Source organism: Prionailurus bengalensis, chromosome A3 (assembly GCF_016509475.1).
Source record: "Prionailurus bengalensis isolate Pbe53 chromosome A3, Fcat_Pben_1.1_paternal_pri, whole genome shotgun sequence".
Taxonomy (NCBI): Eukaryota; Metazoa; Chordata; class Mammalia; order Carnivora; family Felidae; genus Prionailurus; species Prionailurus bengalensis.
In genome coordinates this window covers 67,971,698-67,984,364 of record NC_057354.1, presented here as the reverse complement: position 1 = coordinate 67,984,364, position 12,667 = coordinate 67,971,698, and the positions used below count along the sequence as shown (strand labels likewise).

Genomic DNA, 12,667 nt, shown 5'->3' with positions numbered 1-12,667 from the left:
GTTCGGTTCATGATCTCACAGTCATGGGACCAAGCCCCACATCAGGCTCAGTGTTGATCTCAGAGCTTGCTTGGTATTCTCTCTCTCTCCCTCTTTCTCTGCCCCCTTCCCTGCTTGTGCTCTCTCGCTCTCGCTCTCAAAATAAATAAACTTAAAAAAAAAAAAAGCGCCTCAGCATTACAACCAGTTGAGCAATGTTACACACACTCGTTCACACACACACACACACACACACACACACACACACACACTCTACTACTACCACTATTTGTATGCATGTGCTTACATACACCAGGTTTCTTTAGCAATGCACCAAATTCTTAGGCTTCTCTCAGAGTCCTCAGTAAGGATTCTGGAGCTTTGTCTTCCTAAGGCAAATTTAATTCTAAAATTGCTACTTTAGCATTTCACCAATTATGCTCTGGGTACCTTATGAATCAGAATTACACGGCGGGAATCTTGTTAAAGTGCAGACTCCTGGGCCCCTCTCCATTCCAACCAAATCAGAATCTCTCTAGGGAGGATGTTCCAGGAGTCTTTGTTTTTAAAATTTCCCAAATGATACTTCTGCACCCTAAAATGTAAGAAGCCCTGTTCCAGAATTTTGGAGAGGTTTTTTTTAGGATTCCTGAGTTGTGCTGTCAGATACTTCTGTAGCTCTAAGGATAAACTTCTTATGAATTCCATGAACTCTAGTTTGTCAGTAAAATATAATAGCAATCCTCATGGGCCATGCTTTTTTGAAGTTCTATAACAGAAGTAACTATAAGCATAGTTATAGTACACAGAATTCCTTCAGATTTAAAAATATCTACTCTGGGGTGCCTGGGTGACTTGGTCAGTTAAGTGTCCAACTCTTGATTTTGACTCAGTTCATGATCTCACAGGCTCTATGCTAACAGCAGGCTCCATGCTTGGGATATTCTCTCTCTTTCTCTCTCTCTCTCTCAGAATAAATAAACTTAAAAAATCTACTCTAAATAAGTCACATATTAATGAGTAGGATAGGCCAATTCCATTGTAACAAACTTTTGTGATTGATGAACAATTCAATGTAATTTTGTTAAAATAGGTACATTACAAGAACTGACATAATTAAAATCCAACTGAAATTAATCACAGAAAAATTTTATGAAAACTCATTAAGGTTGTGAGTTTTCTTTGAAATGAACAACTTCCCCTGTTCATAAACAGGCCTTTATCTCCAATCCAAGACAAGCAATAAGAGGTCAATATACACAATCTGACTCCATCCACCATGAATACAGTAGGAGCTGTCCACAAAGTCCTTGGCATTTTAAAGCTAGAAGAGACTTGGGGTGCCTGGGTGGCTCAGTCGGTTAAGCATCTGGCTTCAGCTCAGGTCATGATCTTGTGGTTTGGGAGTTCAAGCCCCGCGTCAGGCTCTGTGCTGACAGCTCAGAGCCTGGAGCCTATTTCGGATTCTGGGTCTCCCTTTCCCTGTCCCTCCCCCGCTCATGCTGTCTCTCTCCCAAAAATAAGTAAACATTAAAAAAATTTTTTTGTAATAAATAAAGCTAGAAGAACCTTGGGGATTGTGCACTCCAACCCCCTCTCAGATGAAGAAACTGAAGACCAAATCACACTGTCAATGACAGAACAGAAAAAAAAAAAAAAATCCAGATGTCCTGATGGCCCAGCCCCCAACGATACCCAAGCACAAAATCAAATGGTTCTTCAGGGGTGAGTGGAAGCAACCATTCTTTTTACATAGCAGATATGCTTTGAAGTTAAAAAAAAAAAAGCCACATAAGATGTAAGATTTAAAATAAATACCACTGAGGCACCTTGAGTTATTCATTCCTTCTCTCCTGTAATTCAAGCTACATGGTAGAAAGGCTTGAAAAAACCTGGTGCTATTCCAACTTCCCTACCAAAATCTGATAAATTAAAAGAGGAGAGAAGATGTGACCCCAAAGTAGTCATGAGTAATCACCTGATACCTATCCAGACTGATCCAGTGTGGTTGAGAATAAATCAAGCAAGGCTGTTTAAGCACTTCTCAGATGATTTACTAAACATAGGCTATAGGTCTGTACTTGGGTTTCATTTTTTCATTCTATTATTCAATAGATATCGACTGAGTACCTACCTACTAGGTGCTAGAATCTATGACATGTTCTAGCAATACTAAGATGAACAGACAGGGGGAAGGACAACTAAAGCTATATCATTACAATGTGTTATATTACAGACTATAGAATCAGGTGTCATGGGCACAGACTCAGGTTGTGTCAAAGAAGGTGTTACAGTGAAAATGACATTGAGCTAAGTCTTAAAGGACAAGCAGGGGTTTCATTAATGGAATATGCAAAAGGAAGAGAAAATCATTCCAGGCAAATGGGTAGCATATGCAGAGGTATGAAAGAGAGGTATGAAGAGAACAAGTAAGCAGTTGGAGAGAGGGGTCCAAAAAAGAAAGACAGTATTATAGACATTAGCTTTGTTTTTTGTGCCATCTAGCACAACATGGAAAAGCCAATTTTTTTTTAATAATAATTTTTAAAAATCTACCTTCCTTGGGCCAAAAACTCACAAGAGACTGCATACTGGTGACTGAGACATCTGACCTTGAGAGCTGGTTTCAAACAAGAAAGAAGGATATCTGTTCTTTCTTTTCCTGTCTCTAGAGTCTTAGACACTTTCCAGGCTCTCAAAGTCCACCTCTTCCAGAAAGACTTCCAGGATTTCTAGAGTCTAAACAGAGTCATTGTAAGACAGGGCACGGTGGGGGGGGGGGGGGGGGGGGGGATACAGGGGAGGGGGGGAGTGCTTTAATGATGAAATTAAATAAGGGAAATTATGCATCCCATAGTTAACCGTAAAATTGTCTCCTTTCTAAATCCTTGGTATGCAGATCATACAGTAATTTTTTGCACTGGTAAAAGAAAGTGGGTGATAGACCTAAGTTCAAACAAGTTTCCACTACTTAATAACTGTGTGACTTTGGGGAAGTCGCATAACATCATTTTTCTGGTTGCAAACACCCTGCTAGTTTGTTGTGAAGCTTAGACATGACTTGAGGGAGGGCACCTGTCACAGGGTCTACCCTGTAAGGGCCTCTCCGTGGGGCAGTCACTGTACATTATCATAGCATTTTCATTCATTCAACAAATCTTCATTAGAGACTTAACATGTAGAAGCCAGGAACAGACAAATAAATCTGAACTGGATTTTGTTCTCTAGGATGTCACAATCTATAGTGGATATATAGATATAGAACGGGCTCAAATGACTATAAGGAAGAAAGTGCTTACTACCAAGAAAAATACAGAGAAATTGCTTGGTAAGTTGAGAGGTCAGAAATTACTTGTGTGGAGAGAGCTGGTGGGGGAGAAGGGAAAAGAATTTGGGGCTGAGAAGGAAGAAGCATCTGGGCAGAGCAAAGTATCCATCTGCCCCTTTCACAGATGAAATAAGAGACGTTCCTGGAAGTGACAGCATTCACCCAACGTCACACTCCGTTACAGCAGAGTCAGGGTGAGGACTCAGAGCTCCCTACCCCTCGTCCAAAGTAGTCACCATTACCACACTACTTCCTATAATTGGGCCATTCGCAGATGTAGAGGACAAGGCCGACCAGGGAAAGCAGCAGGGAAAGGAGGGGATGGGGTCGCAGGCCACTACCCCCAGGTTGAGGCAGAGCACAGTCTCAGCAGTGGAGGGCGGGCGGGCACGGGAGAAGGGGGAGGGCAGGCCAAGGGGCGGGGAGAGGGGCGCGGGCGGCACTCCGGGGCTGGTCAGGGCACCCGCCCAGCCGCAACAGCCCGCGCTCAGGCTCCGCCAGCCATGGGGCGGCGGTTCCACGCGCTGCGGCCGCTGCTGGCGCCGCTGTTGCTGCCGCTGCTGCTGCCGCCGCGGGCGCTTCCCCGGGCGCACTGCCCCAAGCCCTGCAGCTGCCCGCCAGACGGCGCCCTGCGCTGCCCCGGCCCACAGGCCGGCCTCACCCTACTGTGAGTACGCGGCGCCCCGCTCCAGAACCCTCGCTCCCTCCTCGCTCCGGGCCACTCTGCTTCCCTACTCTTTGGCTCCTTTAACCTGGAAGCTTGGGAAAAAAGGCTGCGCCCTGTCAAACTCCACCACCTTTTAGAGTGATGAGAATGCAAAGCTTGGGGACTGTCTCTGCCATCCCGTCCCAAGCCGCGCCTTGGGTTAGGGCCCCTCCTGCTGGCACCCCCTGCAGCCCCTGGCGGCCCCAGGGCCGTGATTTCCCCCACCGGGGCTGCGGCAAGGGGCGTGGAATTGCCCAGAAGCCACAAGGGAAGGCCTGCTCCCTGCCACTGCTGGAAGTCGAAAGTGGCCTTGACCTTTGTGCTAGCCAGGTCGGTGAAGGTTACTGTGACCTCTGACACCCTGTGCTCCACTAGGAATGGGGTGGTCAGGCCCTACGGCAAGGGGTGACCTGGTCACTCGCCTGGGATTGCTGGTTCGCCCGCCGCCTCCCTAGTGTACCGCTTAGTAGGCATACGAGTCACGGCCCTACCCTTTCTCAGACGTACTTGCATTTCAATCTGCTGGTCTGATCAAGGTGTGCCTTATGTCACGCCTCCCACACGCGACCCAGCCCTCCACGTTTACAGAGCGGGTTGCAAAGGAGGTTAAAAGAATTGCATACATCAGCAAGTAGGGGCAGGAAGAGGTTTGCTGAAGTGATGGGGTGAAGAGAGGAGGGGCCTTCTGTACTAGTGTATCAGAGTGTCCCCTGTCTCCTTTCTTCGATTTAGGAAAAGTACCACACATTATATGATTCTATTATATGAAATGTCCAGACCAACAGAAAGCAGATTAACAGCTGCCAGGTAGGGGTGAAGGCCCAGTGACTGCTAATGGCTGTGGCTTCTGGGGGTAACAAAAATTATTTAAAATTAGATTGTGGTGATGATTGCACAACTCCTCCCTAGACATACTAAAAACCATTGCACTGTATACTTTAAATGGGTGAATATTATAGTATATGAATTATATCTCAATAAAGTTGTTAAAAGAAGAAAAGGAAAGAAGAGTACCATAAAAGTAGGTTTTGGTTATGTCCTAACCATTGGCAGTGATGGAATCTCATTCTTGGGGAAGAAAGAGGCAACCCCCCCTCCCCACTTCCATGGGCTGAAACAGTCTGTCAGGGATCCCCCCCCCCCTCCTGAGGGGCTGAGCCTCTCCCCTGAAAGAGTTAGTGGCCTACAGGGAATGTTTGAAGCTGAGAGATACAGTTTAAAGGCTGAGGGGTTTATATTAATTAGTTTCCATTAATTATCTTGTCAGCTCAATTCCCTGAAGGTGAGGACCATGCTGAAAGAATTTGTTTCAATCAATCAACAGATTCATGGAAGCTGCCTTCCTAGTCCCAGCCCTTGTCCTTCCCTGACAAACCTCCCTTCTTGCTCTTATGAATGATGGTGCCACTAACAGCCTTTCTCACTCGCTCAGTACTTATCATAGAGATTTCAAGAAACTAAGATCCAAAGACATGGAATAACTTGGCCGTGGTCCCCTTTTGCTATTGAGTAGCAAAGACAGGACTTCATCTGTTAATTGTGTTTTTATATTTGCTTGTCTTTGTATTTAGGAAATTACCTTTTCCTAAATACACACACACACACACACACACATGTAAATGTACACACATACACATACATACATATATACATTCCCAGGTCCTCTCAGATTCAGCTCTTCACTGAGCTCTCTCAACAATTCCTGCTGCCAAACCATGTTGGCCTCAGGAGACTACCTCTTCCCTGGAGAAAGCTGAAGTGTAAAGTACAAAACAAAAAAAATTCTCCCACTGCCCCATAGCACAGTTTAGAGAAGCCTAGAACCCCTCAAAAAGATTTTAGGGGTTTGGGGGTAGAGGTGGGAGGCAAGCACAATAGAAGAAATGCTAGCATGCTGAAGCTGGCTAGTCCCACTCCCAAAAAGGAGCTAGTCGTCCCGGCTCTGACACCTTTGGCCATCCCTGAGGGATTCTGGAGAACCCTCAACTTCCTCCCTTCACATGCACTATCTTGGCATCCACACCAAGAGTATCTTCTAGACATTTAGACAAGTAAGGTTGGCAAGCATGCTGACCCTCACAAGGTAAGGCTTCCTGAGAATCAGTTAATTGAGAGATGACCTCCTCCTTTAGGTGAGAACCCTATGGGCACAATAAGGTGACCTCAACATCCATGTGCCAAGAGAAATACATAAGAAGGGATAGGAAGATAGTCACTTTAAGGCAGTGTTACTCAAAGTGTGGTCCTAGGCCAGCAGCGTTAGCATCACCTGGGATGTTAGACATGCATACTCTTGGGCCCCATCCCCAATCTACTGCATCAGAAGCTGTGAGGATGTAGTGCAACAGCTGGTGTTTTAACAAGATCCCCAAGTGGTCTGGTGCATGCAAACGTTTGAGAACCAAGATATTGCTCTCCATGAAGGATATAATCTTGTAGAAAGCAAAAGTGTGTTTTAAACTTCCTGTGCCATATACTTCCCCTCTCCATATGCCTCCTCACACACATACATACATACACAAAATACCTATTTATTGCAAAAGGCACCTATGATCAAATTAAAGCCCCAAACTCTGCTACATATGGAAAAAATACAGGATTGAGAAAAAGTTTTGCTTTTGTCTTCAAAGAGGAATAAGGGAAGGAATCCATGGAGAAGGACAGACTGAAGACATAAGGGAGGGGGAAGAATGATATTTGGTGAAGTAAGGTCTCAGTGAGGGTGGGAGGACAGTGTCAGTCTCAGATCATAGAAGAAGGGTTAATCCTAGGGAGAGGGATGCTTCTGAGTCCTAGGGAAGAAGACAAATGGATAAAGGTGTAACTTAACATTGAGGCAGAAGACAGGAAAAGTGAACAGCATCATACTGAAATCCTCTTGATGATGAATGAATGAAATGGTAAACACTAATCACAAGATAGAAAAAAAATGCTATGGATAACACATTATCAGGAGTTCATAAAGAAGAGAGAGCTGAAATTATGAAATAAGGCACCCAGAGAGATGTGGTCTTGCATGAAGTCATGCACAGGGTCTGGCTCTGAAGAAAGAAGGGGAGCACTCATGTTTCTGGGGGTTGGAGGAGACAAGTACAGCACAGCATTTTAGACTTCATCATTGGCCCCTCAGTAGATGCTAATTTACATTTTAATCATTCCAGGCCTTGGTAGTCCTGCCTTGTAAGATTTCATGTAAAGTCCACTATTTGGTTTCAACAAGGGGAAAAAAAAGGAACATGGAGTGTAATTGTTTGTCATTGACAAGCCCACTGTTTGCACATTTTGAAAATGGCACAGTTCCATCATTCATATCTTTCTATACTTTCCATGTTTTATTAAAAACTGAGGTATTTAAAAACTAAAATATGATACAGAAAATAGCCTCCCACATGCTCACTCATTTTAATTGAGGGGAAAAAGGTAAAAGAAAAAAATTGATTTAAAACATTTCCTTTTCCTTGTCTTATTAGTTCCAGACAAGTGGAAGAAGAGGGGGAAAAAAATTCTCACCTTGCCCATGGTTATATAAAGATCTTTGTCTCTATGACAACAGAAAGGTTGATCTTCTTGATATGGAAACAGCTTCTAAAAAATCTGTTAGTAAGAAAATGCTAATAATAATAATGGGAATTTATTTTTTGCATGTTGTGCCTACTGAACAGAGATTAAACTTTAAGCTTTATTATAAGACACAGGCCAGAGACTGAAAAGATAAAATTTGCTGTATCTATCAATCCAGTGTTACAGGAAGATATTAGTCTCCTGACATTGTTCCTGAATGTCCTTCTCCCTCTCTCACCTTCAGTGAAAATCAGGGTCCAGGACGGTGTTCAATGATGCAGAGGAATTAACAGGAGGAGGGCATGGCCCCAGTCCTTGAGAAACCCACAATCTAGGTAGAAACATATGCAAGAGACCAGTGTGGGCAGGGAAAGAGGCAACAAGGGTCTAGGAATTCAGGACGCAGAGCGATTACTATGGACTGAAATGTGCAAGGGAAGGTACCTTGGGCAAATGGTTATGGGGCTGAACCTTTAAGGAGAGATAAGAAGAAGAGTCTTGGTGGAAGAAACACAGATTAGAGTAGATTCAGATTCCTGGCTGGGTAGAAAAGAATAAAATTGAATGGATCCTTCCTTGTTGAAGCCGCTCCCAGGCTTTTGGGGAATTTTTTTTTTAAGGGAACACATACAAGTCATCAGAAATACTTACATTACCTAGAGGGTTGTGCAAAAAGAAAAAAAAAATGCCAGTGTATAATTCTTGACTGATAGGTTTCCCACCAGAGTCATTCTTGGACAGCTGATTACAAAGGCATTCAATAAAAATCATGACTTGGAGTCACTTCCCCATGAAGCTCTCCCCAGCGTCTCCCACTCCCATACACACATCATTTGATACGCTGTACTGACCTATATTTTTGCATATACCCTGCCATAAGGTAACCATTTATTCAAAATAAACCTCTTCGGCCAGAGCAGATATTTCAACCACAGCACACTTGACAACTGGGGCGAAATAATTACATGTTGTGGAGGGCTGTCGTGTACCCTACGGGATGCTTTGCAGCAGCCCTGGCCTTCACCCACTAGATGCCAGTAGCACTGCCCTCCCAAATTATGACCACCAAAAATGACTCTAGACATTTGCCAAATGCTCCTATGGGAGCAAAATCCACCCCCCACCCTTGGTTTTGAATCACTGTGCTAAAGTGAGAACCACTTGAAGAGGTCTTATTCAACTGGGGAATCCCCAAATTTCATGGGTATTATGGTCAAAGTGTTTCTTGAACTACTATGATATCAAACTGAGCAGATAGCTGAATAGGAACAATAAACCAATGCAAAAAAAAAAAAAATGTGTATTAGTTGGGATGTACCGCATCTAAATGTCATTTTAAAAATCTCCATCCTAGAGGATGGGGAGGTGAGGAGGTGCTATGGGTAGCGGAGGGAGTTGTGTTAAATCGGCATCTATGCTACAGATTTTGCAGACCCCCAGTCTATCCTTTGAACGGGCATAGTACACATATCAGCTTCAGAGAAGCCAGAATGGAAGCTTACCCATATTGGTATGTCCCATCCAAATTGTTTTAGTTTTTGTTATTTGTCTGTTTTAACTCACTCATTAGAGAAAAATCCATCCTTAGCCCAGGATCCATTAAAACAAACCAAAGAGAGAGACCACCACCCAGAGAGCCTGGAGTGAGACCCATGGGTTCCCAGTCCAGGGCACAAGGTAAGAGTTCACAGGACATAGAGAAGCCTACCAAGTTCTTGAAGGTACAACAGCTTGGCCCTGCCCTCAGCTTCCATGCAGATGGGCCAGATGACAATAAACCAATCAATCAATCAATCAATCAGTCTCAGAATTCATAAAGCTCTTGTCCTACCTCCCAACGCCACTTCTCCCACACACCCAACCAAAGCAAAGGCCCAAGATAGAGGTTGATCTTGAACCTCAGTTCTGACTCAGCATTCCCAGCTATACCTGCAAGCAATTCTTAAACCTGGCTGTGCCTGTAAACAGACTCCTTGGGGAAAGCTTTGCAAGGACCAGATTTTATTAGTTTAAAAATCATCCTTCTGGGGACAGTGAATGATGGCCCCTAGCAAGACACTAAAAAAGCAAGCAACAGAGTTCCCAAAATCTCAGTGGAAATGTAGAGCCAAAAAGGTTCACACACCAATTCCTCTGGCATCAGACCCAGCTCCCCCCTTGGAAAGCAATAATTCCTTGAGTTTTTTTTCTGCCTTATTTTTTTTTTAATTTCAAAAGCAGTAAGTCCGATTAATTTAGGGCTCCATTTCTTCTCCTTCACCCCCTCTATCTTCTTCCCAAGCCTCTCAGTTTGGCTTATTTTCCATGTCTTGAACTGAGGTACAAAAGCTTTTTTTCCAAAATGTAATCTCTCATTGTAGCTGCACCAGACGGTGTCTTGGCCATGTATAACTGTGATCTTACAGATGGGATTTTAAAGCCCCGTGAGTCATGGTGATAGAGGGAGACCCTGCTGCTCACTTCCAGACCCAAAGGGGCTGGCTCCATGGGAACATATGTATTCTGTTCTGGAAGCTTCCCTTTGGTGTGCAAAAAATCATATTTAATGCAGATTTTAGCAAATTTCTCACCAGCTATTTTTTAAGAGGGGAATTAAAATAATCCCACCCACCAGACAGGTGGGCTTTCTGACTTGGTGGGTAGCTTCTAGCAGCTTCTCTACATGGTCCTCATTTACTCCTACCTTCTGCTGCACAGGGAGATGACACCCCCTCCCAGCCAGCAAACCACACACAGCTGCCCTCTGTGTGGTCATGAACCACAGCTCTTTAATGCCACTTGAGCCAAACTCAGAAAAGTCCAATTTATAAGTAAAACTCAACTTTCAGAATGAAGGGTTTGTTTTGTTTTCCCCTGCTGCCGTTACATTTCTCCTTGACTCTGATGAAATCAGGTGACTCCTGGGTTCCTAATTCTATCTCATGAGCAACAGCAGACACCATTCCTGAGCCCACAGGGGTAGTGGCTGCTCTGGTATGACAAGGTAGGGTCCAACACAGCCCTCAAACTATGTGAATTGATCAACAGGACAAAGACCGGGCAGACCTGAGTTCTAGCACAAGGTCCCCTTTCCCTAATTTGCACTGTGGGTTCATGCTAGTGATAAAACCTCTGTGCTGTCTATAAAAGGGACATGACTGAGTGGGGCTGACTGTGGTGAAGATACACAAGATGGCAGAGCCAAAAGTACTGGGAAATAAAGGTTCCACATAACTACAAAGTATGATTGTAACAATCTGATGCTACAGAGAAGACTACAAACCCACAGCTGGTGCATGAGGTTGAACAGAAACTACCTATCATCCAAGGGGCAGGCCTGATGGAATAGTTTTCTTCCTGGGAGGTGTTAATTAGAGAAAATGACCCACTAGCTCTTCTCAACTTGGAAGGTGAATAAGTTAGAATCCCAAAATAGCAGAGCTCATTATTGCCTGGAGTCTGATAGGCTAGTCGTGTCAGGCCAGGCTGAATTGCCTTTCAAACATGCCACCTAACACCTGATTATAGGCTGTTTTCTATCATTCCACTGGATTAGTCGTGTCTCTCCAGCTAAAGCGTCTGAGCCTTTTCTGTTCCCCATTCCCCATCCTCAGCCTCAGGCTGACACACAGAAAACCCTCAGGTCAAACCTGTTTGCCATTGAGGAACTCCATACTGAAATGTACAGGACAACTTGTAGAATCCGTAGACACCGCCCCTGCCCTCCAAGAGCTCCCAGTCTTCAGCCATGGGAGAGAGAGGTCTAATTCTCAGATGACTGCAGGGAAATGCAGAAGGTGATAAAGTCTTGTAGGAGTTCAGAAGAAGGAGCCATCCCTTCTAGTCTGAGTAATGAAGAAACCTCAGTGGAGGCATCACTTGAGCTGTAGATCTTTACACCTTGCAGTGTACCACCTGCAAGACCACCTCTACAGTGGCAGCCAGGCCAACGTGGTCATCCCAAAAGCTCAGTCCTGGTCTTTGACACCAACTTAGGCCACTGGGGACTCACGATTAAGAGCCTTCAGCTCTCTCACTGACCACCAGCACACACCCTATGTTATGGATCCCCAATGGAACAGGATTACTTCCCCCAGGAAATCTTAGGTGGGACTCTGATTAAGGTTTTTCTCATTTGTAAGGACCAGAAATCAACTCTGACATATTTAATCATGATAGAAGAACAAGGAGGTAGAAGGATGTGGGCAAGATCCAGAGAGAATGTGGCATTTTAGCAGCAAGAGGTCAGTTCCTTTTTCCCAAGATTCCACCTTTACAGTGAATCAGCTCCATGGAGTCCTGCCTATGACAAGTGTTAAATTCCTAAGAAAGAGAATCTGATTGCCTCAGTCCCCACCCCTAAGGCAAAAGCATAGGGACACAGTCAATGAGACACTCCACCCAGAGGCAACCAGCCAGGAGGTGACTCTAAAGAAGGGATATTGTGGGGACACCTGAGTGGTTCCGTCAGTTGAGCATCCAACTTCGGCTCAGGTCATGATCTCACAATTCATGAGTTCGCTGCTGTCAGTGAAGAGCCCACTTCAGCTCCTCTGCCCCCCTCTCTCTCTGCCCCTCCCCTGCTTGAGCTCTCTCTCAAAAATAAATAAACATTTCAAAAAGAGGGGGGGCAGTTTTGAGCCAGGCAACCACACAAATTGGTGTCCACCAGAGAGCTGAGGAGTTAGCGAAAATTGAAGGCACACATGCCAGTAATTTCAGGCACTTCAAATCCATCCTTAGATTAATTAGAAGTATGTAGTATTTTAGTTGCAACCAGCTTTTATGGGCTCATTTAAAAAAAGAGTTTTGGGGTGCCTGGGTGGCTCAGTCAGTTAAGGGCCGACTTTGGCTCAGGTCATGATCTCACGGTTTGTGGGTTCAAGCCCCACGTCGGGTTCTGTGCTGACAGCTCAGCGCCTGGAGCCTGCTTCCGATTCTGTGTGTCCCGGTCTCTCTCTGCCTCTCCCCCACTCGTGCATGCTCGGGCATGCTCTCTCTCATACTCTCTCTCAAAAATAAATTATAAACATTTTAAAAAAGGTTTTTAAATGTCTAGAACAGGAGCTTGTAATGGAAGAGTTTCCTGAAGCATATCTGCATTGTCACTGTCC

At 44.7% G+C, this 12,667-nt stretch overlaps 1 protein-coding gene across 1 annotated transcript in view; it reads left to right on the top strand.

Moving 5' to 3' along the window:
• Positions 1-3,786: 3,786 nt before the first annotated feature.
• Positions 3,787-12,667, top strand: part of LHCGR (luteinizing hormone/choriogonadotropin receptor) — a 55,325-nt gene continuing 46,444 nt past the window's right edge. The window contains 1 exon segment of the mRNA XM_043603341.1: positions 3,787-3,974. Within this exon segment, the coding sequence (XP_043459276.1) occupies positions 3,811-3,974 (164 nt within the window). The 5' untranslated portion in view covers positions 3,787-3,810.